Source organism: Filicampus tigris, chromosome 8, assembly GCF_054856515.1.
Source record: "Filicampus tigris isolate MCC_2025a chromosome 8, RoL_Ftig_1.0, whole genome shotgun sequence".
NCBI classification, from domain to species: Eukaryota; Metazoa; Chordata; class Actinopteri; order Syngnathiformes; family Syngnathidae; genus Filicampus; species Filicampus tigris.
Genome location: NC_141224.1, coordinates 3,067,502 through 3,093,433, shown reverse-complemented (window position 1 = coordinate 3,093,433; position 25,932 = coordinate 3,067,502). Strand labels below are relative to the sequence as shown.

Genomic DNA, 25,932 nt, shown 5'->3' with positions numbered 1-25,932 from the left:
TTAAACAGCGTGAAGCCATATTATTTTTCTAAACTGTTTTTTTTTTTTTTTTTTTTTTTTCTGTGTGGAGGGTCCCTAACTGCTGCTTATTGTGAAGTGAGTCAAATTGAGTGGCTCTGGCTGATATGTACATTTGTGATGTTTGCAGTACTTCGTGTGGACTTGTCAGTTCTTTTTTAAAAAAATTTTTTTTTTTACTATATATTTACAGCTTCCAGATTGATGGCATTTTCCTGTCACGTTTTACTCTCGCTAACCCATGCTGAAAAAAATGAAACCCTTTTTTTTTTTTTTTTTAAATGACCCGGAAGCACTCGAGTCTCACCTTACACAAGTACCCGATTACTTGAGTCAGTCAGTGTTTGGTAATTACAGCCCCGAGTCTGGTTTTGGACTCTCGCCAACTGTCTGCTTTAACAAAAGCAACATTTGAGACGCATTGTTGATGTTCGGGTCTGTGCAGAGGTTCAAGTCTTTGCTTTGGCTGCGAGAACCTCAGCCCGCTTCTGCCGCTGAGTCATGCTCGGTGAAGTTGACTGAATGAGTCCTGCGAGGTTCTTTCAGCTGCTTCCAAATACTTGCGCTGGTCTTGGACTTCTTGTGTGCTTTGTCAACAACATTTAGGTGCACCTGCTTTTTACGAGGCTATTGCTCACTATTGACTGGCGTGCCCGAAACCTTCCAGGAAAATGTGCAAAGATTTCTAACGTGCACACTTTTTCAAGCAAATGCACAAATTAAAACATGACATTTTGTTGTTTTTTTTTTGTGTGCGGGGGGGCTGGAACGGATTCATAGCATTTCCATTCATTTCGCAAAACAAAAGAAATGCCGCCGTAAATCAAGTAGTTTGTAGTCATCTTTTTCCAGTAGTTTCCACTTTGGTTTTCCAGCTCATGAGATGAACGTGTTGACCAAATGGTTTGAGCAGTGAAGGCGTCGACTAGATATTCATATTGACAGATCTTGTGGTCCTGGTCTTTGTGGTCCGCTCGAGCAGATGTTGTAATCTCGCTAATCGTCAGAGGCGCTGCTGCTCCAACATTGCCCAGCGGTTGCGTAGCGATGACACGCACCATTAAGCTCCACAACACACTCCTCAAATCTGGACTTCATGGATAACAATATCAGCGTCTCCTCTCCCATGCACACTTCCCCCCCCCCCCCCCCCCCCCCACACACACACATGCAGAATTCCTTCATGTAACGCCAAGAGAAGATAAAGGTACTTGGTGGTATAGATAGACATCGAGCTGGGGGGGGGGGTTTGGCGGCTGCAAGCGCATTCCCTCCCCAGCTTTGTCAAGTGTCCGACCGTGGGTGGGAGGACTCTCCCTCTTGTCCCCGACTGTTTTCCTGCAGGGAGGCGGGGCAGGGTGACTGCGACCCGGACCGGGAGGCAGAACCCTTCGCGCCGGCCCGGAGGAAGATAAACAGGCGGCGTGCTATTGTTCTCTTGGTATCACTGCCGCCCTGTCCGCCCGCCTGCCTGCCTGACTGACTGACTGCCTGCTTGATTGAAGGCTGGACAACCCAAAATAGGCCCGCCTGACTTGTGTCTCTGCTACCCAGTTATAAATGCACTCCCCCTCCCCCTCTCCTCTGTGTGTGTGTTCAGAGTGTGTGTGTGTGTGTGGGGGGGGGCGATGGGGTTAAAAAAAAGACATTAATTCAGGAAATGCAAAGTGACAGTTGCTGAAATGAAGCCACTGCAAACAACAGGAGCCTCTGGTTAGAGGAGTTACAGTGACCCCAGCAACAGAGACCCCCAGGTGACCCAAACACACACACACACACACACACATGCACACTGAAGACTAACATTCTCAAAAATAGTCGACCACATCCCACTTTCTCACTGGTGTTTATTCGTGTTGATGTTTGCTTTTGGCTGACAAAATTGCCACATTGGCAAGGAAGTGCGCTTTGCACAAATTTTAATGATTGAAGAAAAGCAAATAATTCCGCAATATGACATGTTTGATTGTTGTAGTCACCTAACCTTTTGAAACCGACACTGCTGAATGGGAAGGTTTCCTGGTTGACGCTGCTTCAAGTTCAACTCGGCAATCGCATTGTACGGCCGAAACCGATTTTTTTTTTCCCCCTAAGGAATTCAACTTTTTCCATCGATTGATGGTTAATTTGTCAGAAAACCGTCAACAATGTTGATCCTCGTTTCTCAAAGTCAAAACAGGTGTTTGCCAATGTCGTCTTTGGATGAACCGCAAAGATGATCAGTCTGCCCTGATGGAGCACTACAGGAATGTTAGAACATTTGCTGTCGAAAGGCAAACGATTTGGACAGTTTAAAAGTTGAACAAACAATGGCTCGAAACGATTACTCGGTTCTCTAAATATTTCATTCTATTTGTTGTTGTCACCCGAATGATCATCACCACCTTTTGTTGGCGCATCTGATCGGAGCGCTCACGTGGAGAGTGCGGCCTGTGTTGCCCAACTTTGTGAGTTGACATGACAACAACACTTAAAAACAGGGAAGTGATTTTTTTTTTTTCCCACAAACCAAACTCGCATGCATACCAACTGGGGTGGAGGAAAAAAAAAAAAAAAAAATCCCTTTTGGATCCGCTTCATTGGTGTGTATGTTTAGATTTTGCCCTATGTAACAAATGCTCCCTAAAGCACTTTGGAGTGCGGCGTGCTTGCTCACAGCCACACTCAACATTTCCAACACGTCATCTGATTCGGCAGGCTACGCGTTGTAATGTGGACAATTTGTACAACCCGTGTTTTCTGCCTTTTGAAACACTCCGGCCAAGTAAACTACTGTAAGTGGCCTCTACTCAATATGATTCCAAACACACCATTTAGGAAGCTAATTCTGTCCGCTGATGCATGCAATGCATTAGTTGTAATTGTGTACGCGGAGCCCGTGTGCAGTGTTTATTAATGGAAACAAGGGCATGTAAATTGAATTTTCCCAACAGAGGCTGGGTTCAAATTTCAGCGCGCTCTTCGGCTCGTGTGCCTCCTCCCACACTTTCACCTCACGTACGCTAGTCACTGAGCGCTCCTGATCAGTCGTGATTGACGGCAGTTCAGGTCAGGTTTTGTTCCCTTTTAGCGCGACGCGGAAGCTATCTTGACTCGACTTGCGTTTGACGTGACGGGTTTCCATTGGGAAAAGGCTTAATGGCAACGTGGGACATTGAGAATGTTATAAAGTTGTCTTTTCAAACAGAATTCGTGTTGTTGTTTTCAGCTTTCTTGCTGTAGGAAGCCTGAGTGAGCACAGGTCCAAATTGTCATGATTTCCGCATTTAAAGTGGAAGTCAACCCAAACATATTATTTTCAAGACTATGTTCCATGCAAGCCCACTAGTTGAAACGCGGCATTCTGATAAATATTGCGTTTGTGGAGTAAGAGTTAATCGACTTGTTTTTAGCCATCTCCAGGGGCGGCCATTTTGTCACTTCTGACGACTGAAAATGACATCACAACTACTCAGGGCTTTTCTGAAGCTGAGCCGTGATTGGTCGTTACCTGAGCCCCGGGTAGTTGTGATGTCATTTTCAGTCAACAGAAGTGACAAAATGGCCGCCCACTGAGATGGCTAAAAAGGGCTGGATTTTGCTGCTTAACTCCTATTCCACAAACGCAATATTTATCAGAATGCCGTGTTTCAACTAGTGGGCCTGCTGGGAACATATTCTTGAAAAAAAACATGTTTGGGTTGATTTCCCGCTTAAAGACGTGACGAAATGAATGTCTGGATAACGTATGGGCAGATGTTTCTCATACAAATGGACAGCTGTTAGCGTAGCTTCCACGCGCATGTTTTGCTACCTTGACTGGCCCACCCGCGCCGTTTTTGGCATCTCAGGCTCCACTCGCTCCGACTGCTTTGCGCCAGCTCCCCTTTCTTTTTCTTTTTTTTTTTTTTCTCCCTGAGAGCTGCAAGATTAAAAGCCAACAAGATCCTGCACATGTTGTTCCTTATTTGATCTGGACCGACTCCTCTCTGAACCGGCGGCTTTCGTCGCGTCACTGGGATTCTTTGACAAAGCGATCGAGAGACGAAGCCGAGTGCTCACAGATAACTTGAAAGATTGCGGACAAGAGCGTCGTCCTCTTATCAAGGCTCCAAATAACCTTTTCACTTTGCGGTGCAGTTTTGTTCAGCAAGAAGGTCATTTGAGGAGCAACTTTAGTCGCTCACGTTAACGCGCATGCGTCCAGCTCAGCGAAGCCTTTCTGGGACCAGTCTCAGCTGATCGGAAAAAAATGTTTGATTTTCAGTTTTCCTCTTCAGTGCGTTTTGATCAGGCACGTAATGTCAATTTTGACGTGGACATTATGAGGCAAAAGCGCTCGTTTGTATTATTAACTGGCCTGGCTCTGATGTGAAATATGCGCGCTATGCCGCACGCGCTTTTCCCCGGCGACACCTTTCGTATTTGAGAGCGGGCTTCCTGTGTGAAAGAGTTTATTGTTGGAGCCAACCTGTTGAATCCTTCTCAGTGGGGTGGGAGAGGCCGGCGGGGGCCGTTTGCGGGTTCGCAGCAAGGTCGGGGGTCATGTTGACTCTCCGGCCAGTTGATGCCAATAAAGCCATTCCCAAATATTTGCATTTGCACTCAGCTCCCGCAGGCCAGTGGCTGCAGAGAGGAAGAGGCCGACATCGGCTTTGAATTTTTCCCAAATGCTCTCGTGTTGGTCTTGGGACGCGATAGCGGACAAGACGATACGTCTCGCATGTGAAACGGATGCGTGCAAACCTCTCGCAGACCCCTGGATGTGACATCGAAGAAGCGCGCCATTTCTGGCTATCGACACACACGCACACATTTCCACAACGGTCCAAAAATTCTTTCTCCCGCGTTGCATGTTGAATAAACCTTTCCTCCCTTTCCCCATATTTGAACGCTGTGCACAGGCGCCTCAGGGAGTTTGGACCTCTCCGTCTTTTCAGGAGTGCTGCTTTTCGTTGGTAACTTGAAGCCAGCGAAGAAGGACCGGTCAGAGACTTCATCAGATCACAGCCGTTTAGAGTGTGAGTTACACGTGGATGTGTTATCAATGCAAATTGAATAACAGCTCTGGCTGATAATCGGTAAATAACTCATGGACACAGATAAGAGTCACTCAAATGTACCCTTATTTTCTTTCTTTCTTGAAGATACATGCCCTTTTATGCGAACTTGCGAGCAGACTTGAGATATGAGCGCTGTAGGGTTGGCAGTAACTCAACTCTGTTATCAGCACTTTGGCAAATGGGGAACAATTCTTTAAAAAAAAAAAAAAGATCCTGTTCAGTGTCACTCCCACTTGAGGTTTACTGCCACACTCAACCGAAAACAGAAACGCGTATTGAAAACAACCTCGCGGCTTAGCCTTTCAGTCTGCTAGCTTAATACTAGCGCTAAATAGTAACTGTTGTGGGGCCAGAACCCTTGTAAGCAATGAATTGAACACAAATGGTGCAGCAACACGTAGACAATTTTAAGAGTCCTCCCAGTCAATGGTAAACGGGCTGTCACTTATATAGCGCTTTTCTACCTTGGGTACTCAAAAGCGCTTGACGCTGTACCCCATCTGCCTACTGATGACGCGGCATCAGGAGCAACTGGGGGTTCAGTCTCTTGCTCAAGGATACTTCGACATGGTCACAATGGCTCGACATCGCTCCCAGTCATATATTGTTCCTCCTCTCCGGAAAAACAAATCATATTAATGCTAGCAGTTAACGTTGCACTCAAATCTGGGAGACAGAAAAACGTTTTGATTATATAAACACATGATCTGGTCACAGTATGTAGAATGAGTCTTAAATTTACTGCTTTACGTTTGTCTTCCCAGTGTTTGTATGCACTTGTGCGTAGATTGTCTAGTACAGTTGATTTGACTTTTCTTTCCACCATTTTGCTGGCACTTTATACGCAAGCGCTGTACAAGATTCTGGCTTCTCGGTCTCTCATTGATTTTCTCCGATCGTCCGAGCAATGTTGAGGTCATCATTTGGAAGTAGAAACAAAAATAAGCTTATTGGAACAATATTGATGAGAAAGGGGGTCGGATTCACTAAGATTTTTCTCTTCACGCTTCCTTTCAGCTGTTGTTGGATCCTTAGTGAAATATGAAATGAGACGTTTAATTTAGTGATTCTTTGGCGTACCACTAGAGGGAACCCACGTAGCTATGGTGGTACCCATACCACAATTATTGAATCATTCACTGGTATAAGTGAACTTATTTTCACACGTTAACGTGAGTAAAACGAACAACGGAGCGTGTGATCTGAGAATAGGTTTGTTCAATTTTTTTTAATGATTTCAGCGCTGGAGCAAAACAGTGTGACCTTTGATGTTCCACCGTACCTATTTAATGCAGAGAATATCCCAAAGTCAGCTTTTATCGCGCGGTTGTTGTCTTTTGGGGTTCCATTGAAGTCCCGCAGTTGGGCCCTGCTTTCCCGGCCCTTCTAATTCGCATCAAGTTATTGTGATGAAATGCAAATGCGTGTGGGAATATGCGCGGCCGGGCCGCAGGATTGATTGAAGTGATAGGGGCCTCCCTGTGTGTTTTCTGCAGCCTCGCGTCGCCTCTTGTGTGCAAAGGCGGCTCCTGTCGCACGTCACTTGCTCGGGCCTCACCCGCGCGCACTCGGCCTGCTAATCTGCCCGTACACAAAGATAAATGCTCACACAAAGGCTTGAGCTGCTGGCCGTTTCGGGCTTCTTTATCCTCTCCGTTACGATATTGAGCCATTTTCACACACACACACACACAAATCATTGTTGCAAATAAGTGACATCTGCCAAGCGTTGTACTCACTTGTGTGTTTGTTGGTTAGCTTGCTTGTTCGATTGAGTTCTTGAACTATCAGTTAGCCAGCTTTTTTGTTTTGGTCTGTTGGTTAGCTTGCTAGCCTGTCTGGTTGCTTATTAGTTTGTAGGAAGACAGTTTATTTAGCAAGCTTTTGTGGGCAAATTTTCTTCACTTTTGTTTATTTGCTCTTTAGTTAGTTCTCGTTGTTTAGTTTGGAAGTCAAGTCGGCTTTTTAGTCAGTTAGCTTGTCTGTTTTCTTTCATTTGTTCTTAGTAAGTTAAAGTCAGTTTACTGTTTGTCAGTCTCCTAGTTGGAGGTTTTTTGTGCTTTCAAAGAAGAATCTGTTCTCAATATCCTGACCTGGGGAAATACAGGTTTAATAGATATATAATGTCCTCGTGGTAAAAAGCGTTTTGAAAACACAAAATAGTCGGTCAGGGTGAACTCAAACTTTGGAGCGGCGCGCCGGCAGCGTACATCTTTGTCGACACACTCGTACACGACGTTGTTTGTTGTCCCGTGAATATTCAACAAAGGCCGTTTGTTGGATGAATTAGAAGGTGACATGTTGAGCCAATTAGCCTCCCTCATCGCACACGGCAATCGTCAGCTAACGCGCCGTGCGCTCAGTGAACGCTCTCGGCGTGGCAGACCCGCGCGTCAAAGTGTCGGTCGCTTTTCGCCTCCGACTGCACACGCAGCCCGGCAGCGGAACGGAGCAGATATTGACTCCATTTGAGCGGGATGAATCCTTGCACCTCCCCCGCTTTCAGCCGCCCGCTAATCTGCCATTGCGGCGTTTTCTCTGGCCGTAGCCTTTCACCGTCTTTTCTCTGACCGGCGCCTTTCTCTTCATCGCCTTTTGTGTGCTTGTCCGTCATCGCGGCAAATTCTTCTGCTCCTCTCAGGCCTCCTCGACTTGGATTTCACAGCAGTCCGGTGACTGCTTGTCGCCTACAACGTGCCAAATGTCGGCGCCTCCTCGACTTTCAACCGCGTTATTACCAAGTGATTCATTTAAAAACAGACTACGAAGAAATAGAGTCAAATCAAGACGAATGCAGTACAATTGGAACTTTAAAAAATATATATAATTTTTTTTTTTTTTGTTAAGGGCATTCCATTGCATTGTTTTTTCGTACTCTTTTTTTAATTCTATTTTGATATTTCAGTTTTTTTTACTGTATTTCTATTTAATTTATTCTTATTACTATTTGTCTAATACTTTGCAATTTTTTCATTTTATTTGTTGCATTTTTGTCTAGTATTTTTTCCCAACTTTTTATTTTATATTCACGTGTTATGTACTGTATAAATTTTTTTAAAATCTTTTGAAAAATTATAATACATTATTCTACTTCCGTTTTAAGATATGTTTCTTAGATTAAGTCACTTGATCAAGATCATCAAAAAAAAAAAAAAAAAATCAATAAGGACAACGTTGCACACACAGGTGTTCTAACCGTTCCTACACTTGCACACATTGTTGCCTAGTGAGAGTCCAAGTCCGCACACAGAGACAGTGTGAGAAGGCCGGACGCCAGCATACTTTCATGTGATATTTATACGCGCCGCGGCCGGCTGCCATGTTTGCAAAACCAGACTGCGGTGATAAATTTTCAAATCTTTGTGAGTGGACTCAGTTGTGGTCTTGACGCGTCTGCGGTGCTACTGCAGCACAGCCGAGCGAGCAGGAGACGAGAGCCAGTCACTCCACATGGCCGCCGTTGTTTTAGCCCTGCCTTGAGATACAAGTCGAATTTGTTCCGTGACCACGCTTGTAACTCACAGCGCTCGCGTCTCAAAGCATCTTACGTCATTGAAATGAATGGAACTGCCATGAATCCGGTCCAGCCTGGCAGGTCAACGAGCTCCCCGCGGGTTTGGAAGCTCCCCGGTTGAGTAGAAGCACTTTCTGACTTTCTGGATTTGACTTTCTGGACCTGGATTTGACGCCTCTGAGTAACCCCGCTTAAGATATGAGCTCTCATATCTCAACTTGGCTGCATCGCCACGGATGTTCCGTGGTGTGTGTCGTGCGTTCGTTGCCGTGTCTTCTTTCCCGGTTCGACTTTCTGGACCACCAACAAGAGGACCTCCAAGAAAGCCGCTCCGCCTCAATGATGCTCTTTATATCATCCGCTGTCTGTCCTCAGACGTGCGATCTTGCCATTGTAAATCCTGCCGATGACTAAATGTTTTACCATTCCTTGGATATTCCGCCATTCCAGTAGAAAAATGCTCCTGCAAGGAGGAATGAATTGGAGAAGGCTGTCTGCTTTTTTTTTTTTTTTTTTTTCCCCCCAGGAGCACCAAAATGATTTTTTGAGAAGGACTTATTTCATCAAAACACATCAGCAGCGACTATTGTTCCAATAGCTACTAGACAACTTTCAACTCTGTCGCAAACCAAAACAGCAGCATCTACCAAAATAGTCTCTCACATTAATTAGTGTGCATTCTTCCCACGTGTTGTAAATTTCAATTGTTGGCGGTGATCTTGCGTTTTATGGCGTTTTCAAGACGTCTGTCGACGATTCCACGAGACTCTGACGTGATCGCTCCAACCTGCCACAAATGAATTGTTCCGCAGCCTGCCTCGTTTCTTGACATTTAAGACAAGAAAATAAAAGCAGAGAAAGACGTTTTGAGGAGAAATGTGTACGTTTTCATGGAATATTATGAAAATCAAGTACTAAGTTTGAGTTATAAACTAGTCATAATTATGAGAACACTATAATAGTCACCACATTACAAAACTAAAATTGTTACGTGCGAAAAGTCATGCTTTTGACAATAAAAAAAAAAAAAAAGACAGTATGAGAAGAAATGAGCATGTTTTCAGAAAATAGTCATATTAATTAAATGAAGTCATTGATTGGTGATTTAAATTGGAAAGTCATACGAAAAAGCTTGGACAAGCATACAAGTGAAAATACGAGCAGTCCGAATGTTACTCTAAGGCCTTCCCCTTAATAGAGTGACCCCCCCCCAACCCCCCGCCGCCCCCCCCCCCCCCACGCCAACCATCACCCCCATCAGCAGTTGAGTAAATAAATACATCTGGCCACCATTAGCGGAAACACGAATGAGGCTTCTAGTCGGCCCTCCATGTGACCAAAAAGAAAAATGCGCGTATTGCATAAGTTTGTGTAAAGATTCTCCAGGTGCTGCCTCATGTTTGCTCTCGGCCGTCCCGGAGATTCAAATCTTCCAAGTTTCCGACCCGCCCGTCCCCTGGACGTCTGTCGTCATCGCGCCCGGACCAAAACCAGCTCATGGCGGCCTTTGCCCAAAAGCAAGTCTTTAGCTTGCCCGGTTAGCGTCGCCGGTTAGCGTCGCGACGCTCGTCACCTCCCGCCTGAGGGCCTCGTGAACTTTGACGCTCAAAGGCCGCACTGAGGGGAGGCCTCAGGGGTTGGCGCTGGTGTCGTATGGCGCGCTGGAAATTTTGTGAGTGATTTATGACCCCCGCGGGGGCTGTGACCCAGCACGATGCGCAAGCGCTATTAGTCAGATCAGCCATCCGAGACCAAGAGAGGATCTGTTGCGACACGCGCAGCCTGCGCACAAAAACGCGCCACGTCACCGTCCGCTTCCCACTCGTCTGTGCGCATCCCACTTTGCGTGTCCCCCACTCCCCCCCCCCACTTCCTCTGACGGGGGCGTTGTCCACTTTTTGGGATCCGTGGACCACCCCTTCAAAATTCCCAAACTGTGTACCCCTTAGTGCCATAGAGCAGTAGTTCCCCAGCTTTGTGCACAGAAGCTACATTTGTACAAATGATCCGGTTGTCGATGACTTTATTTCATCTTTGCCCATTGAGATGAAGCGGAATGCCGTTCATTTGTTTTTAGTAACAAAAAATAAGACTCTAGTTGTACTTGTAAAACATAACGTGATAACAAGTAGGCCATATGAAATGCGCTAACGACGTCGACTTTATCGTATACGTGCAGTTGTGTAACTTGAGCCACTTGTACTTTGCAATTTGGACATTCTCCGTCTTTTATGCACTCTTTGCCCCCCCCTGGCTAGCTCACGTTTATTGCTCTGCTCTTTAACAGTCCGTGTGGAAAAACAACCACCGCAAAGCACCATGATATAGCAAATAATCTGCGATATTAGCAAAGTATTAAAAAAATCCCCCATGCAATGAAGCCACCCAAACTCAACTGCAATGCAGTGAGGGATGACTTTAAATTGTATCTTATGTTTTTATATTATGCGGTGCTCGTTTCCATTATTAAAAGAAAATAAAAAAAAAAAATCAAAACGTGGTGATTTTTTTTATTTGGGGGGGGGCTGGAACGGATAAATGGCATTTCAATTCATTTCAATTGGGGAGAGTGGGTTGAGTTACAAACCTTTTTTTAGTGAATGAAACCAAAAAAATACAACAAAGTCATGATACGAAATAAAATTCTAATACTGTAAGTTGTCCATTACAAAACTAGTATTGTAATATGTACAAAAGTCATGAGGAAAAAAAAGTTGCAATGTCACGTACCAGGGAGTCATATTTTGGGGGGAAATTATCAACAAAAGTCTGAATACAAGTAAACGATGTTACGTGCCAAAAGTTGGATGTTTTCAAAAATAGAAAAAAATGTTCTGAGACCAAGTGTGCATGTTTTGGGGAAAAGTCACCAAATTATGAAAAAGTCGTTATCTTAAGAGAAAAGTTCATTTTGCAAAAAAAGTTGAAATCAGTAAAAGTTGTGGTGTTATGCCACCAAAGTTGGAATATTCCACCAACTAAGTGGCATTGTTGTGAAAGTGTGACTTTTCTGGCGTCGTGGTGGCTGCCCGTCCATCTGCTGGCGGAGGCCATTTTGTCAAAGGAGCGGGCGGGCGGGCGGGCGGGGGGTGGGCCTGCCGTTCGCTAAGTGGTCACACAACAGCGGCGGCCATGTCAGTGACCTTCAGCTAATTGCGTTTCCTGACGGATGCGCTGCTGCCAAGTACAAAGCTAACAACAGCCTCTTGAATCCAACATATGTCGATACATGCGCATGGAATCCACCCGCATTCCTCTTGCTGCCTTTTTTTTTTTTTTTTTTTTTTTCTGTTTGCACTTTCAAATCCCCAGTCGGCTCTTCTAATGTGCTGGCACTTTACGCGCTTTGATGTCGGCTAATCTCCGTCACTATCGCCGGCGTGTCGGCCAAAAAAAGCACCGGCGCCTTTATTAGCATTGGTGGGTGTGGATCGTGTATGAGACCGTATCAACCAATTATACGTCACGTGGAGCCCACCGCCATTACGTGTTGAACATGTGTCAGAATGACTTCAATTTCCATTTTTTTGGGGGTGTTTTTTTTCCCCCTCAATCTTTTCTCACCTTCTTGTGCGTTGCACAACCTCGGCATCCTTGCTCATGTCTTTACGGATGATGAGTCACCTTTTCAGATTCGGCATATCATATCCGGCAAATGTCGCTTGTCATGAAATTGAAAAAGATTCTAACTACAGAAGAGTTTTGGGGTCCCTAAAAAGAGCAAATCTGAAATGGGTCGTGCCCCATATTACGTTGGGTAACGTTTTATGAGAGTAAAGTTGCGTCTTGTTGGAATATTACGAAAATGTTTAGCAAAGAAAGCTGCACTGTTATTTGATTGATAATTAGCGAAGCGAATGAAACGTGGCAGCTAGGTGCTAGTAAACAAAGGGTTCCTGCGTTGAAAAACAGTATTGGGGGGAAAAAAAAAATCAGTAAATTTGCAGGTGCCAAAGTGTAGAAAATCGGAGGGCAAAATGTCGTGCTGGTTACGCTGCTGTTTTTGCGAAACATTTGTCTGTTTATTTTTTTGTCCCTGCTGTCCTCCTTGTCCTTTCTCTGTTGAGTCCGTCCGGCAGGCCCGCCTTTTGAGCCGGCGTACTCGTGAATATGACTCATTGGCATATTTGGCCCAATTTTTCGCTTTGGGGCACAAGCAACAAATTTTCGTCGAGCATCAAGACAAAGGGGCAAAGTTATATCGAGTAGTAATCAGGATTATAATAGATTGAGATTTTTCATTAGGTTTTTTTTTTTTTATTCAGATCATTTTAATTATTTTTTTAAAGCAGGTTGTTTTTTTTTCCGTAGTTTTTATTTCCCACAAATGTTTAATTGTAGTTAAGTTTGGATTAGTTTTTGTTTTTTTTTAATATATGGAGTGTTTCTCAAGTGCAAGATTACAAAAAAAGGTGACTTAAGTATTGTGTAATAATGTAAAATTCAATTCTTAAAAGACTGTTTGGCCTCCTCCTTCCGTCTGAACAATATCGGAATAAATTCCTTTAAAATGAAGCCCAAAAGTGTATGTATGACATTAAGTGACAAAGATGAATGCAAAGCACATTTTTGCTCTATAGTTATAGTTAGTTTTATGATGTAGACGTAGTTATATATATTTTTTGAACCTCGGTAATAATGGGTGACTTGGCTGAAATGTAATTTCTTTTGGAAAAGGTTCTAATGACCCTTCGTGGCAGTTTGTTGCTGCCGGAAGGTCATTTGGAGGGCAAGCACAATTAGCAGCTTGTAGTCTCGCTGGCACTGCCCTCCGTAGTCGCCATGAGGCCGCTTGGGTGGCGGGGAAAGCTCCGGTGGAAAAGTCTCACTCTTCAGTGCCGGGTTTTCGTCTACTCCAATGTCCCTTTTGAAATGAAATGAAAGTGAGTCACAGAGAGCCGACGTCACCGTGACTCGTGAGTCACACGACAGGCGCCACTAAAAGTGCTGCTAGTAAAATTTACTGTCACACGGACGGCCTTCTGCCTCGAAACGCAGCAAAGAGATACAGTTGGGTCATTCCTTAATAAACACGTTTAAACTGACCCCACTAGCAACTGGCTCGTGTCTCAAATCGTCTTTCCCCATGATGAGGGAAAAAAAAGAACGCTATCATGTTGTACTCAAACATAGCAATGACACAATTAAAAAGAATGAAACAGTTGTCACACTTTGTCCTTCCGGTGGCAGTGTAAGACCGACATGCGCCTACGCTGTACTGGGGACTCAGCTCCTCTCTCGGGTTCTCAGTACGGCAGTGATGTTAGTTGTTCCTGGCAGAGGATAAAGAACAGACCTGCCAGTGAGTATTCTTATATGGTGTGCCTATCTGCGGATGCTACTTGTTAGCGGACTTTGCCACAGTGTGAGAGCGGGTTTCTCAGTGAACTAAATGGCGGTCAACCAGCGTTTGCTCGTCTTTGTCCAAAGACTTGAACCGCAACATTTTGCCCCCCCTCCCGACTGATCCATTTTTGTCCTTTTTGTCTTGGAAAGCGCTCTTGAAAATTGAAGTAGGCAGAAAGAAAAAAAAAAAAAAAAAAAAAGAAAACCTGTTGTGACTCACAGGGAATGTTGGGGAATCACAAGCAAATAAAAATAGTGTCACAATTTGGGAGGCGGCACTTTGCACATCTGCTCTGCGAATGCCGCAACCGCACGACACACACACACATGCACACACACACACACACACACACACACACACACACACACACACACACACACACACACACACACAGCGTTAACATGTTGCTGCTTAACTTGAATGAAATATTCCCGTCATTCGTTGACATGAAATGCAATTGGTGTCGACATCTATCTCGAATTTGATGTTCATCAGTGATGCCAGTAACACGTCATTAAAATATGACCGCTTTTTTGTCGAACAAAAATAATCCAACGTGTTGCTATTTCCAGATGGATAATGAGATTAAAATTATTCATGAATTATTTGTGCATTCTTGCATTGTCATGATAGCTAGCAAGGGGCGCGGTGGCCATTGGGAGTTTCCTAAACTGGCGGTCCATTTCCGGGCTCGTGTCTCAAATTTGTGCTCTTCCAAGTCACAGCAAAACACGCGCTCGTATGTTGAAAACATCTCGTCAGCTCAACTGTCAAGGCGTCACGGTCTTCCTCCAATACAGTAAAAGAGGATCTGACATTGTGGAAGTGACACTGCGTCAGCATCCGACGACCCCCCCCCCCCCCCCCCCCCCCCCCGAGCCCCCCGCCCCCTTTCGCATTCATGTTTGCATTGGCGCCGCGGCATCCCATAATAACTTTATGGCCCCCCCCCCAACGCGCGGCGCAGATGCCTCTTCCGACCGAGAGCGGATGACGGGCGGCCGGCACAATGGAGCGTTCTTGCTCCCGGGAGAGTTTTGATAGCGCGAGGCAGGGCACGCCGTGGCGGCGTGTGTGCGCGCGCGCGCGCGCGCGCGTGTGCGCGCCAGAGAGACACTCACAGATACTTGTGTCATCCCTGCATCACGCCTCTCCTCTGCCCCACGCATGTAGTTATGCTCGTAGGTTTACATACGCTCGTCATGGACATAAATAATATGCAGTAATCCCGCCCACGCCCCGCCCCCAACTCCCCCTCCTCCTCCATAGTGGGGATTACATTCCAGACCGCCCCCGCAATAAGTGACATCGGCGATATAGAAATACCCGCTTGAAGTACTCCCTGGGCATGTTTTGATAGCATTTCCGGCACTTCGTTTTGGAAAGGTCTTTAAGCACACACTTGAAATAATGCAATCAGATTTAAACACAAAACAATTTGAGGGAGATAAGGCAAAAAGATATTGTACCAAAAAGTGTTACAGAGTACTGAGTCCTCCGTTTGTTTACACTAAGCAAATTCTGTTTTTTTTTTTTTTTTTTTCAAATTAAACTGACAACCAGAGCTGGGCATTGCGTCCATGTGACAGAGCGGTCCGGCCCGGCAGAATGTATTTCATTCATTTGAGGCGGCCAAGTTGTCTTGACGTCTGGTTGGTGCGGATGATTTAGTGCCGCTGGTAGCTGGTCTTTGCCAGCCTCCAAAATGATTTGTTTGACATCACTCGGATCGACGGTGCTCCGAAAAATGGGCGAGGAACTCAGTCAAGATTTAGGAAGTGGAATTCTTGGCCAAAACTGGGAAAGTCTTTTGGACACCAGCAACCGTCTGCAATTTCCAAGATGAGCTGATGCAGGGGCGGAGCCACGGGTGGGCCTGGGTGTGCACAGGCCCACCCAGATTGACGGACTGCCCACTCAGTGAGATTCATGAAAAAATGATATACTTCTAATTTTTGGGAAAGTTATTTCAGAATTTGTGTTTGGTGTGTTTTTTTTTTTATTTGATTGAATATTAAGAATGACATCATTGTGATTGTCTAAGGAAGACCTGAACTTCGTATTATTCAGTTTGTCATTTCACGTGAATATACGATGTGGCGGGGAAGCAAGATTGTCCTCAGTGAGAGAAATATTCAGGCCCATCCTGATTTTTCCAGGCCCACCCATTAGCCACGTTCTGGCTCCGCCCCTGTTTTGACGCATCAAATTTCATTCAACACAATAGCAAGAAATTGTGACCAGGCCTTTCTTTCTTATGCAGATGATTTGCCAATGTGCCAAACTGCCGCAGTATTAGCGCCAACTACTGCCAAGGAGGACTTACTCAACGCCAGAGTTTTATTTATTTATTTCGTTTTCTCCAGTATCGGTGGCTGGTATCGGCAGCCTCCACGACTGCCAAATACCTTAAAATAAGGCCGTATTGCCTGCTAATAATATGACAGCAATATAAAATGTAGTAATACATTCAGTAATATTTAGAAAGAAGTGTTAGGTTCAGCAACAGGTGGAATTTTTTTTTTCGGAAACATCAGCTATAAATGACAATGCATGCAGGGATGCCGCCACACCGGGGCTAGGGGGGGCTATAGCCCCACCAGAAATGTGTGTAGCCACAGTTAAGGCCCCGCAGGCATTTTATTGGACTTTCGAAAATACATTTAGAAATGATTTTCTCTGAACTCCCCCCCCCCCCGCTGTACTATCAGTCAAGCCCCCCTTTAGCACCAGGAGAGAGAGAAAAAAAAATCCAGGAGCCGTCTGAATGCATGGCAAAATCAAAGAAATACGTTTGGGGAAACAAATTTGCGAGTGTAACGCGCAAGAAGATATTTCAAAGGAATACGCAGGAAGAGAAAAGTTTCTAGGAAGGGTACAAAGGTGGGGGTGGGGGGGGGGGACGTGAGCGTAGTGTGTGCGTGAGGGGGAAAAAACGGGAGACTTCCCACTTTGCACTTTGGCGGGCGGGCGGGCAGGCAGAGAGCAGTGACAGGAGGAAGGGGACACACACACGCGCACGCACGAACGAACGCGCACGCAAGCAGGCACGCAGGCAGGCAGGCAGGCAGGAGGAAACGAGAGTGAAGAGGCGACGACAACAAGTTGGACACTTGACTCGTTGAGCAAGAATCGATCCCCGAAGTGGACTTGCTCGTCGCTGGCGGAGTGTGTGGAGCATGCGGCTCGCTTCTGTCTTCAGGTACGACAACTTGACTTGGCTTCCACTTCCACAAGCTTTTGCACGATGCCTTTTACGCAGCGACTTTTTTTTTTGTTTTGTTTTTTTTTTTTGTTGGGAGTTTGTGTGCTTGCGCTCGGATCGCCCTGAAAATGGACGCCAGCGAGATGATTGCAACAAACAATGTGTCACACTAGCGCTCGCTCGCGGGGGGGGGGGGGGGGGGGTCTTTACTTCGGCCTCGGCGGCTCTCTTGTGCGGGGGACCTTTTGTCAGCCACTCCGTGTGCGTGTGTGTCTTTTTTTGTTTTTTTTGTTTTTGCGGCGCACCACAGCGGCAATTAGCCGGACGCGAGTGTGGCTTGCGGGCAGCGAGCCGCGGTGATGTTTGCGGTCATTGTTGGAGCGCACAGAAGACGCAAAGTCCTTTCCTTGAATTGGGCTGAGGAATTGAGCGGCTTGTCACCACTCAGCCGGCATGTTTGCACGTTTGCGTGTCCGCACCGTTGAGCCGCGAATCCTTTTTGGAAAGAGCCGCTCCAAACTTGAAATGAAATCGCAGTTGAGCTGCGCTCGTTGCGCCATCCAAAGCACCGAAAGACGGAAAGAGAAAGCGGCAACAAACAAGTCGAGAAAGAAAGTTGAGGAGGCCAAATTGGCTCGGGGCAGGTCAGCTGCTTGGAAAGGGACACAAAAGCTGCCACTGCACATTTGAACGTTATTTGAAAGCATAAAACCGCATTCGTGCAACATGATACGAATGTTCCAGTCAAGTCACTTTTTCTGCTTTTATTCGTAAGCCCCCCCCTCTCGATGCAAGCAGCAAGTGCTGCCTTCGGACATGAACCCCAAATGAACTTCCTTCCGTCCTCATCGGCTTTTTTTTTTTCCCTGGCGTTTTTCGATGTTTGTGCTAACGCTGGAAAATATAGAAGTGTTCCAAATTGACATCACCGCACCTCACTCAAGTTCTGGTGACGAGCAGCGTTGTTGCCGTGCACCAACGCACCATTTTGGATTACGGCCCAAAAAATTGAGCCTTGCCTTGATAACAGCTTTTGCACAGGTGTGCCTTTCAAAATGTACTTGCACTTGGATGTTTTTCTTCCTAAGATGAGGCTTCTGTTTTGCCACCCTAGCCCATAGCCCCCACACATACAGAAGATGGGAGATTGTTGTCGCACATACTTGCCAGAAATTCCTGCAGTTCCTTCAATGTCGCTTTGGGCCTCTTGGCAGACTCCTTGACCACTTTTCATCTCGTCTTAAATCCGTTTTGGAGGGACCCGCCAATTCTTTGCATTGTCACAGTTGTGCCATCGTTTCTTCTCTTGTTGATGCGCGTCCCGCAACGTTTATTTGATGCCTTGGGAATCATTTTCCCTCCAATGCTGTGGAAAGTCTGTGCGGACCATCGATTGTGTTTTAAAATGTGGCGTGACTCCAAAAACGAAAGAAGAACTGAACTTGATACAATAAAAGTGTAAGTCAAGAAAACATTGACAATAATCAACCTAAGCACATCCTTGCGACAGCGAATCGTATCTACAAAGATGAACTTCAAATTTTCGAAGCAAAATAAAAGATTTGCCTCTATTGATCTACTGAAACTGAAGGCAGCCCTTTGACTCCCAATCGGTAAAGTCAGTCAGCAGCATGACAACGTGCGCAGTGGCCAAAATGCCCCCCCCCAGCCCCCCCAAAAAAATCCAGCACATTTAGTAAGAGTTGAAACCTGCATCAGTCTCAGAAATTGGAACTAAAAGTAAATTATGTCTTCGTCCAGAGTCAAAATAAATCGTTTCCGTCTATTGATCCGTACTTGGTGACGGGGTCCAGCACGAAAGGACTTTGCAGCACAAGATCACATGATGTAACAGCAACGCTCAACTTCGAGGAGGTTTTGACTAAAAGATGCCAAGTGAAAGCTTTTGCCGCCACCGTAACACATTTTGACCGTTAAAATGCTTCAGCGGCAACTAGAAATCATTCGAGCGAATGACGCCCTCAGCAATTCTCTCCTGGAAATAAATCGAAAAGGTCGAAAGGACATTTGAAATTAATTGAACAACAAACAGTCCGTCGAGAAAAGTTGAAAAGAAAATTCGCTCTGTCAGAAAGTCAAAATGTCAGTGAAAAGTCAAAAAAAAAAAAGAAGAAGAAAAAAAGCCATTCCTGTCCATAAAACGAAAATAAAGTCCAACCTGTTTCGGCAGGGACCAAAGCATCCAAAGCGCTTTTCAAATACCAAAAGTCGGCTTCACGCTCAAGTCCACCGCGAGGCAAAGTCAAAGAGAACTTTGGCGCTGGGCAGGCCGTTGGAAATGTGGCCAGTCCAAATCCAAACACAATTCTCCAGCTTCAGCCGCATTGTTTCTCCAGCAAACCGCCAATAAAAGAAGCTTGACAGCGCCAGCTCACTTCAAGACATTGGACTCATCGCGCCTGCCAGTGCGCGCGCGCGTTTGTGCGTGCGTGCGCGCGCGCGACGCATCCACAAGCCCGGAAAACTTGCCGTCCTTGGTTTGTTTGTTTTTCGCCTGATGTTGTTGATGTTTTCCAATCAAGTCACGGCCTGCGTCGAGCCATCGTGGCTTCAACCGAACGCGGTCGTGTCACCGTCACGCAATCACGAATCCAGTTTGCCCATGATGCTGTTTTTTCTTTCTTTTTTTTTACTATTTCTCCTTCAAGCTTCCTCTTGTGCTCTTCTTCCCCCGCAGGCTGTTTGCGCTGTGTGCTTTCGTGGAGGTCGCGACCTCCGCGACCAAGCCGGCCAAGAGGAAGGTGAGTCATGAGCCCCTCACACACTGCTTTCATTGACTTTGCCGTCTGGCGAGGTCAAAGGTCAAGCCATCAGACGGCTTGCTTCACACCCCTTTGGCCATCCCATAATAGTCCGACCGCAGGGGCTGGAAGGCCGCGCGCGGATACCAAGTCGCCGCCACGGGAAAAAAAGGTGACCCCCAGTGTTCAATTTTTATGCAGCCAATTTTCTATTGAAGCACAAACAACTTGACAAAATCGTCAATCAAGAAGCAAATCGCCCTTGGTGAAATGTCGCTCGCTTAAAATCGGAAAAAGAAAGAAAACAGGCAAGAAATAAAGCACAGTGTGGATTTTTCAGAGACTTTTGCTTCCTGCGTTTCAGCGGCAGAGACTCTCCACGCTTGGCTTTTTTAGCCACAGCTACGTCTTGGGTGTTTTTTCTCATTCCTACCACTGTCAGCAATCTGCAGTACCTCCCCAAATATTCCAAATTTTCCATCATTATAGCTTAATCAGGCTCTGCTGCTCACTGGAGCGTCCTGCTAAGTGCTTATCGCATTCATCGATCATTATCTTTCTTTCGATCATCGATTGTTTAGTTACCTTTTTGTGTTGACCAAATGTTCCAAATTTCATCTGCTCACAAGTAAATATCCTCCGATTCCTGCAGTCCTCCATGAAAGTGGACTGATTTATCCTTGTGTTGAATCAGAATAAAACCTTTGCTTTTACTTTGGAAAAACAATCGGCAACATCTTCTAACATGATACGCAACAAACCAGTAACTGACTCATAATCAGTTTATTTTCTGATCTGTCAATTTCAAATGGTCATCCTGTTTTAGAATAAAGGGATGGAAATTAATCCCCCCCCCCCCACATCTGATTGATTGATTATTAAAATCCTAAAAATTAATTTTAAGAGAAAAATTAGGTGCAACCCTAATACATCTATCCGAGATTAAACTTGATACTTTTGGTGAGGTTTTTGTTTGGTGGCGTGCTCCGACTTTTTTCGTGTCCTGGCACAGCAAAGCTTTGGAATTAAAAATGCTTTCGCCCACACTTTTGTTCCAAGTTCAACCCTTGACATTTCCGTGCTCTCCGTTGCGCCACTTTGATGTCTGGCCCTTCGCGAACTGGAGCCGACTCGGGGCCGAGCGAGCGAGCGAGCGAGCCGCCCGCCACGCAAGCCGGCTCGTGATTTAGCCGACCGTGTGTGACTTTGCGAGTCATTAATCCGTTTTTTCCTGTAGTGGGGCCCGTAGCTGTCAAGGAGCCACAGTGACGCCTTTGTGATCGTGGGGTTAAAAAAAAAAAAAAAAAAAAAAAGGGAGGGTTGAGCGGTGGTGTGCAGGTCTGGCCGTACAGTGTCGGAGGAGTCCAAGCAGTAGCAAGTAGCAGGAGGTCACCGGCGGCTTCCTTCAGGGTCAACGCGCACTCCTCATTAATGCTTGCAGCTATGTGGCAGCTGTGTGTTTGATGTCACTCTTTGCCACACACACACACACACACACACACACACACAGTCATTAGGCCTGTCCGCCTTGACCCCACCCCTAGCGCCCCTCCCAGCCCATTTCTCCTGCTCCTTTCGCTTTCCTTGTTCTCCCGCCATTTTACCTCTTAGCTGTCATTTGCATTCTAGCACGTCTTGACTTTAACGCTATGGAACAGGCTTGGCCGCTAGCGAGCGCATTTCACCAAGCGCACAGTTTTGGGGAAATAAAAACAAAAAACAAATGAGAATACCCGTTCCATGACCGTGTCTGTTAAAGGGCAACTAAACCTAAATTTCATGTTAGATGTGGCAGCACTCGTCAGAACACACCGTATTCTGATCAATATTTAGTTTGTGGAATAAGTAGGGATGGGTGAGTACTGACACCAAGTATCGGGTACGTGTGGAAGCTGCGATACCAGCCGCCAATCCTGACACATTATTAACGCATCGGCAAATCATCATTTAATTGACAGCCAATCGATTACTGAATGAATCAATGATTATTATGATTGCGTGATCGTGTTTTCACTCAAAATTGTCCACAGCCTTTGTTTTGAGCATCTCAAAAGCAAATATTCTTCCGTTTCTGTCGTCATCCGCGAATGCGGACCGATTATGTTTGCGTTGAATCAAAGTAAGACATTTGCAAGGATCTGCTTTTACTTTGAAAAACAACCATCGACATTTTTGTCGATTTTTCTTGCGGATGTCACGGACCAAACCAGATATCAAACATAATCTGTTTGTGTTTGTGCATTTGCCGTAATGTCTTTGTTTTGAATGAGGGCATGGAAATTTAAAAAAATGTTTTTAATCCGATTCCTTGGAGGGAAAAAAATTCGACTGATTAACCATTTATCAAAAATAATTGTTAGTTGCGGTGCCAAACAATTGTTTGCTTGTTTTTGTGTTTTTGGAGTGCAACTGCTAAATAAGCCACCGTGGAGGCAAGGAACATGTGGCGAAGCTGTTCTGATTCTGCATGCTTTTATTTTGAAGGCCTGACTTTTGACAGGACGTTGCATTAGGGAGCAGACCGGGAGGGTTGCGAGCCCGTTTGCGTGATCTCCGAGGCACTTTGGATGAATGCGAATGTACAAAGATTGGGACAAAAGTTAGACCCCACCCCCCCCAAAAAAACAACAACATAAAAAACGATCCCATTTTTTTTTTTCCCCCCCCAAGTGTGGCGTGTCCCTCGGCGGCCCGGGCATAGCGCACGCGTGTGCAGCGTGTTTGCACACACACACACACATATTGACACACTTGACAGGCTTTGAGCGAGCGAGCGGCAAAGTGGAGCATTCCCATTTTGCTGAATGGAAACTTTTGTCCGTCTCATATTTGCTGTCGTGCCAAGCAGGCCAGCGAGCGACTTGTTACGAAAAGACTTTTATCGTTTGACGGCGCGCAGGAAAGAGAGCAAAGGCCGGCCCGGGGCCCGCTCCTCGCACGTCATGGCACGACGCGCTCGCCCGCCTCTCTCGCCCGCCTCTCTCGCTCGCCTCTCTCCATCTGCCGTCAAGCTGCTTGCCTCAATCCCCTCCGATCTGGCGCGGATTTACATTTTGGCGTAAGAAGGAAGGAAACTCGTGAGGCTCGGGGATCATCTGTGGACAAAAGTATCAGGACAGCTGGCCTCTTTGCCCTCCTAAGCACTTCCGCTCGTCGGTGGGAATTTGCTCTCTTGCGTGATCCGAAGGTGTTGCACACTAAACGCATCCAAACACTTACATTAGTTCTACGTAAAGGATAAATAATATATGACTGGCAGTCCACACGATTTTGCATGTGAGGTGCAGGTACGTATTGCTGTCCTGTTCCCCTCCTCACATTCCACACTAATATCTGTGATTTTGAGTGCGTGTGGCTTTCAAGATGGTGAAAATGTTTTTTTTTTTTTTTTTTGTGTGTGTGTTTGTCAGGTGGCCGGGCGGAGGTCCAGACAGGTGTTGGAGGCGGAGCCTGTGGAAGGGGTGTGGTCTGTGTGGGCAGAGTGGTCCTCTTGCTCCCAGTCATGCGGAGTGGGCGTGTCGCAGAGAAGCAGGAAGTGTCTGCCGCCTCCGCCCGCCCCGCCCTCCGTCTCCTACCCGTCGGACAACTGGGGCGGCTATCTCCTGGGCGGCAACGGCGGCGGGCACGCCTACCACCCTTCCCGTCAACTCCCGCAACATCAGCAGGCGCCCGATCCCAACCGGGGGCTGTCGCTGTACCGGGATACCCCGCCGGGAAGCGAGCGTCCGTCGGCGGCTTTCTACCAAGCGGAGCACCCCCCCGCCGGCGGGAACCGAGTGTCCGTGTACCGCTCGCCTTACCGGGCGCCCTCGCGCGCCTACGAGCGGCAGCAGCAGCGCAGCGTCAGGAGGCCCGGCGGGCCCAGCGGAGGCGCGGGAGGCGGCAGGAGGTCGGCCGGCGCCGCCGCCGCCGCCGCCGCCGCTCGGGAGGCTTTGCCTGTCAGGAGGTGAGCCCAAAAGCGCGCACCGGCGAAAAGGACACGCCTGACTTTTTAAACAGCAGGCAAGAAAAAAGAAAAAGGTCATCGAGTAGATTGAGTAAAAAAAAAAATGTTTAAAAAGTGAGAATTTTGTCAAATCTTTCAAGATTTGCAGAATACAGTCAATGTTCTTCAAGGAGCAGTTTGGCTAATCAATGACTTCATTTGAGGAGTGATTTCATTTGGGGGGGGGCCTGAAACAAGGATTTAATTCAACAATAAAAATACGACACTAAATGGGGCAGTCGAATGCGGAATATTTTCCTAGTATCCTACTAAAAATTCAATTGAATAACCGCTCAGGTATCTTTTGGCTTTGGGGAATGATTCTGGTGGGAAAAAAAAAAGTGGACATGTAGCAAGCAGCGGTAAAGAAAAAGCTGTGCTATTTTCCGAGGTCATTCAGGACTTTCGACATAGCAGCCACACGGTCAACTTTGAAAATCCTTTTTTTTTTCGTCCCTTTTGATTTGTTCGGACCCCCTTAACCCATTCAGCCCGCGAGCGCGTAACGGCGTTTTCTACCGCTAGAGCGCTCTTGCGTCTTTCTACCTTTCAAACCGGGGCAGCGGACACGTCACCGTCCTTTTTTAATCCAACTCTCCGTCTCTTAGCCAACTTAATGCATCAGAATATACACGTGAGTATGATATGCTTTGTAGACAATGACGATATTGACGTCTTTGTAACAGAATCGAGGATGGTAATTACCACTCGATTTTTTTTTCTATAAAATTATTTACCTCTTCGATTGAAACGGTAAATAATCAACTCGGGCCTGTGTGAAAAGCCACGTGTCTAAGCCCTTGAATTCTTTTGTAATTATGTTTCATGTCTGCTACAGGGGCTGAGATATGAATCGTTTTGTATGTGTTGAATTTCTGGGGGAGAACTTCGGGTTTTCGAGGGTAATTCCAAAGACGACCGACGATTTTGGGGAGCTGTTGAGAAAGGCGCTTTAGGTCTTAATGGGTTAAGGGAAATAACGTAAAGATAATAATCTGTTCCTGGGTCAAACTGTGGCCCTTCAAAAAACAAAAAATGTTCTTAAAACGAAAGTGCGTTTGTGGAATAAGTGTTAATCCGCTCGTTTTTAGCCATCCCCGGGGGCGGCCATTTTGTCTTCCGTCGACTGAAAATGACATCGCAACCGCTCACAACGACCAATCGCAGCTGACCTGTTTTCTCAATCTGAGCCGTGATTGGCCGTCGTGAGCGGCTGTGACGTCATTTTCAGTCGGCAGAAGACAAAATGGCCGCCCCCGGAGGTGGCTAAAAATGCCTCCATTTTGCTGCTTCATTCATATTCCGCAAAGGCAACATTCATCACGACGTCGTGTTTACACAATATTGGAAAAGAAAATGGACTTCTCCTTTAACACACCTTGTTGAGGCTACTCCTTTTGGAATAAGTGTCGGGTGCAAACAAAAACAAACAAAAAAAGCCAAAGAAAAAGCAAAATGCATGACAACCTGATCGTGATTCCAAACGTTTTTGTACGACTCAAGCGGGCGCCGAATTCCAAATTGTCACTTGGTGTTTGTGCTCCAGTGAGCTCCATCAACTTTTTATTATTATTTTTTTTTTGTGTGTGATGCTTTCCAGACGTACACTTAATGCGCGATGTGACATTTTCTTTTGCGACGCGTCCACGAGGTTGTCTGCAAAGTGACACGCAGGAAATGAAATGAGCATGGCTTGCATTAGGCATCGGCGCTGTGGAATGACTGAGACGACCGCGTTTGGTGTCCGCACCCACAAAAGACGCGCCGTCCTCCAAAAAGAGCGACGGGGCACTCGGGGGAAGTGTTTGAAGCCTCGCCGTGTGTACTTTGGGAAACGCCGTGACTATGATGATTTTGTCAAAACTTTATTTGGACTTTATTTTTGGCATTCGGGAGCGTTCGTTATGATGTTGTGGCTCCTTAAAGCGTTGCGAATTGGAACGATGCCCCGCTAAGGCGCAGAGTTATGTTATTGCTCCTTTATTACTATGTTATTAATAGGGGATGTGTGTCAAGTCAGATTTACGGTCCCAGTATTTCTTAATCTTCTTTTCTACTA

The 25,932-nt window shown here is 46.2% G+C and overlaps 1 protein-coding gene across 1 annotated transcript in view; it reads left to right on the top strand.

Annotated features, from left to right (window-relative positions):
* Positions 1 to 16,892: 16,892 nt before the first annotated feature.
* The window catches only part of adamtsl4 (ADAMTS-like 4), a 42,674-nt gene continuing 33,634 nt past the window's right edge, over positions 16,893 to 25,932 (top strand). The window contains exons 1-3 of the mRNA XM_086038696.1: positions 16,893 to 17,123; positions 19,825 to 19,888; positions 23,299 to 23,834. Of these exons, the coding sequence (XP_085894822.1) occupies positions 17,101 to 17,123; positions 19,825 to 19,888; positions 23,299 to 23,834 (623 nt within the window). The 5' untranslated portion in view covers positions 16,893 to 17,100. The remainder of the gene's footprint in view (positions 17,124 to 19,824; positions 19,889 to 23,298; positions 23,835 to 25,932) is intronic.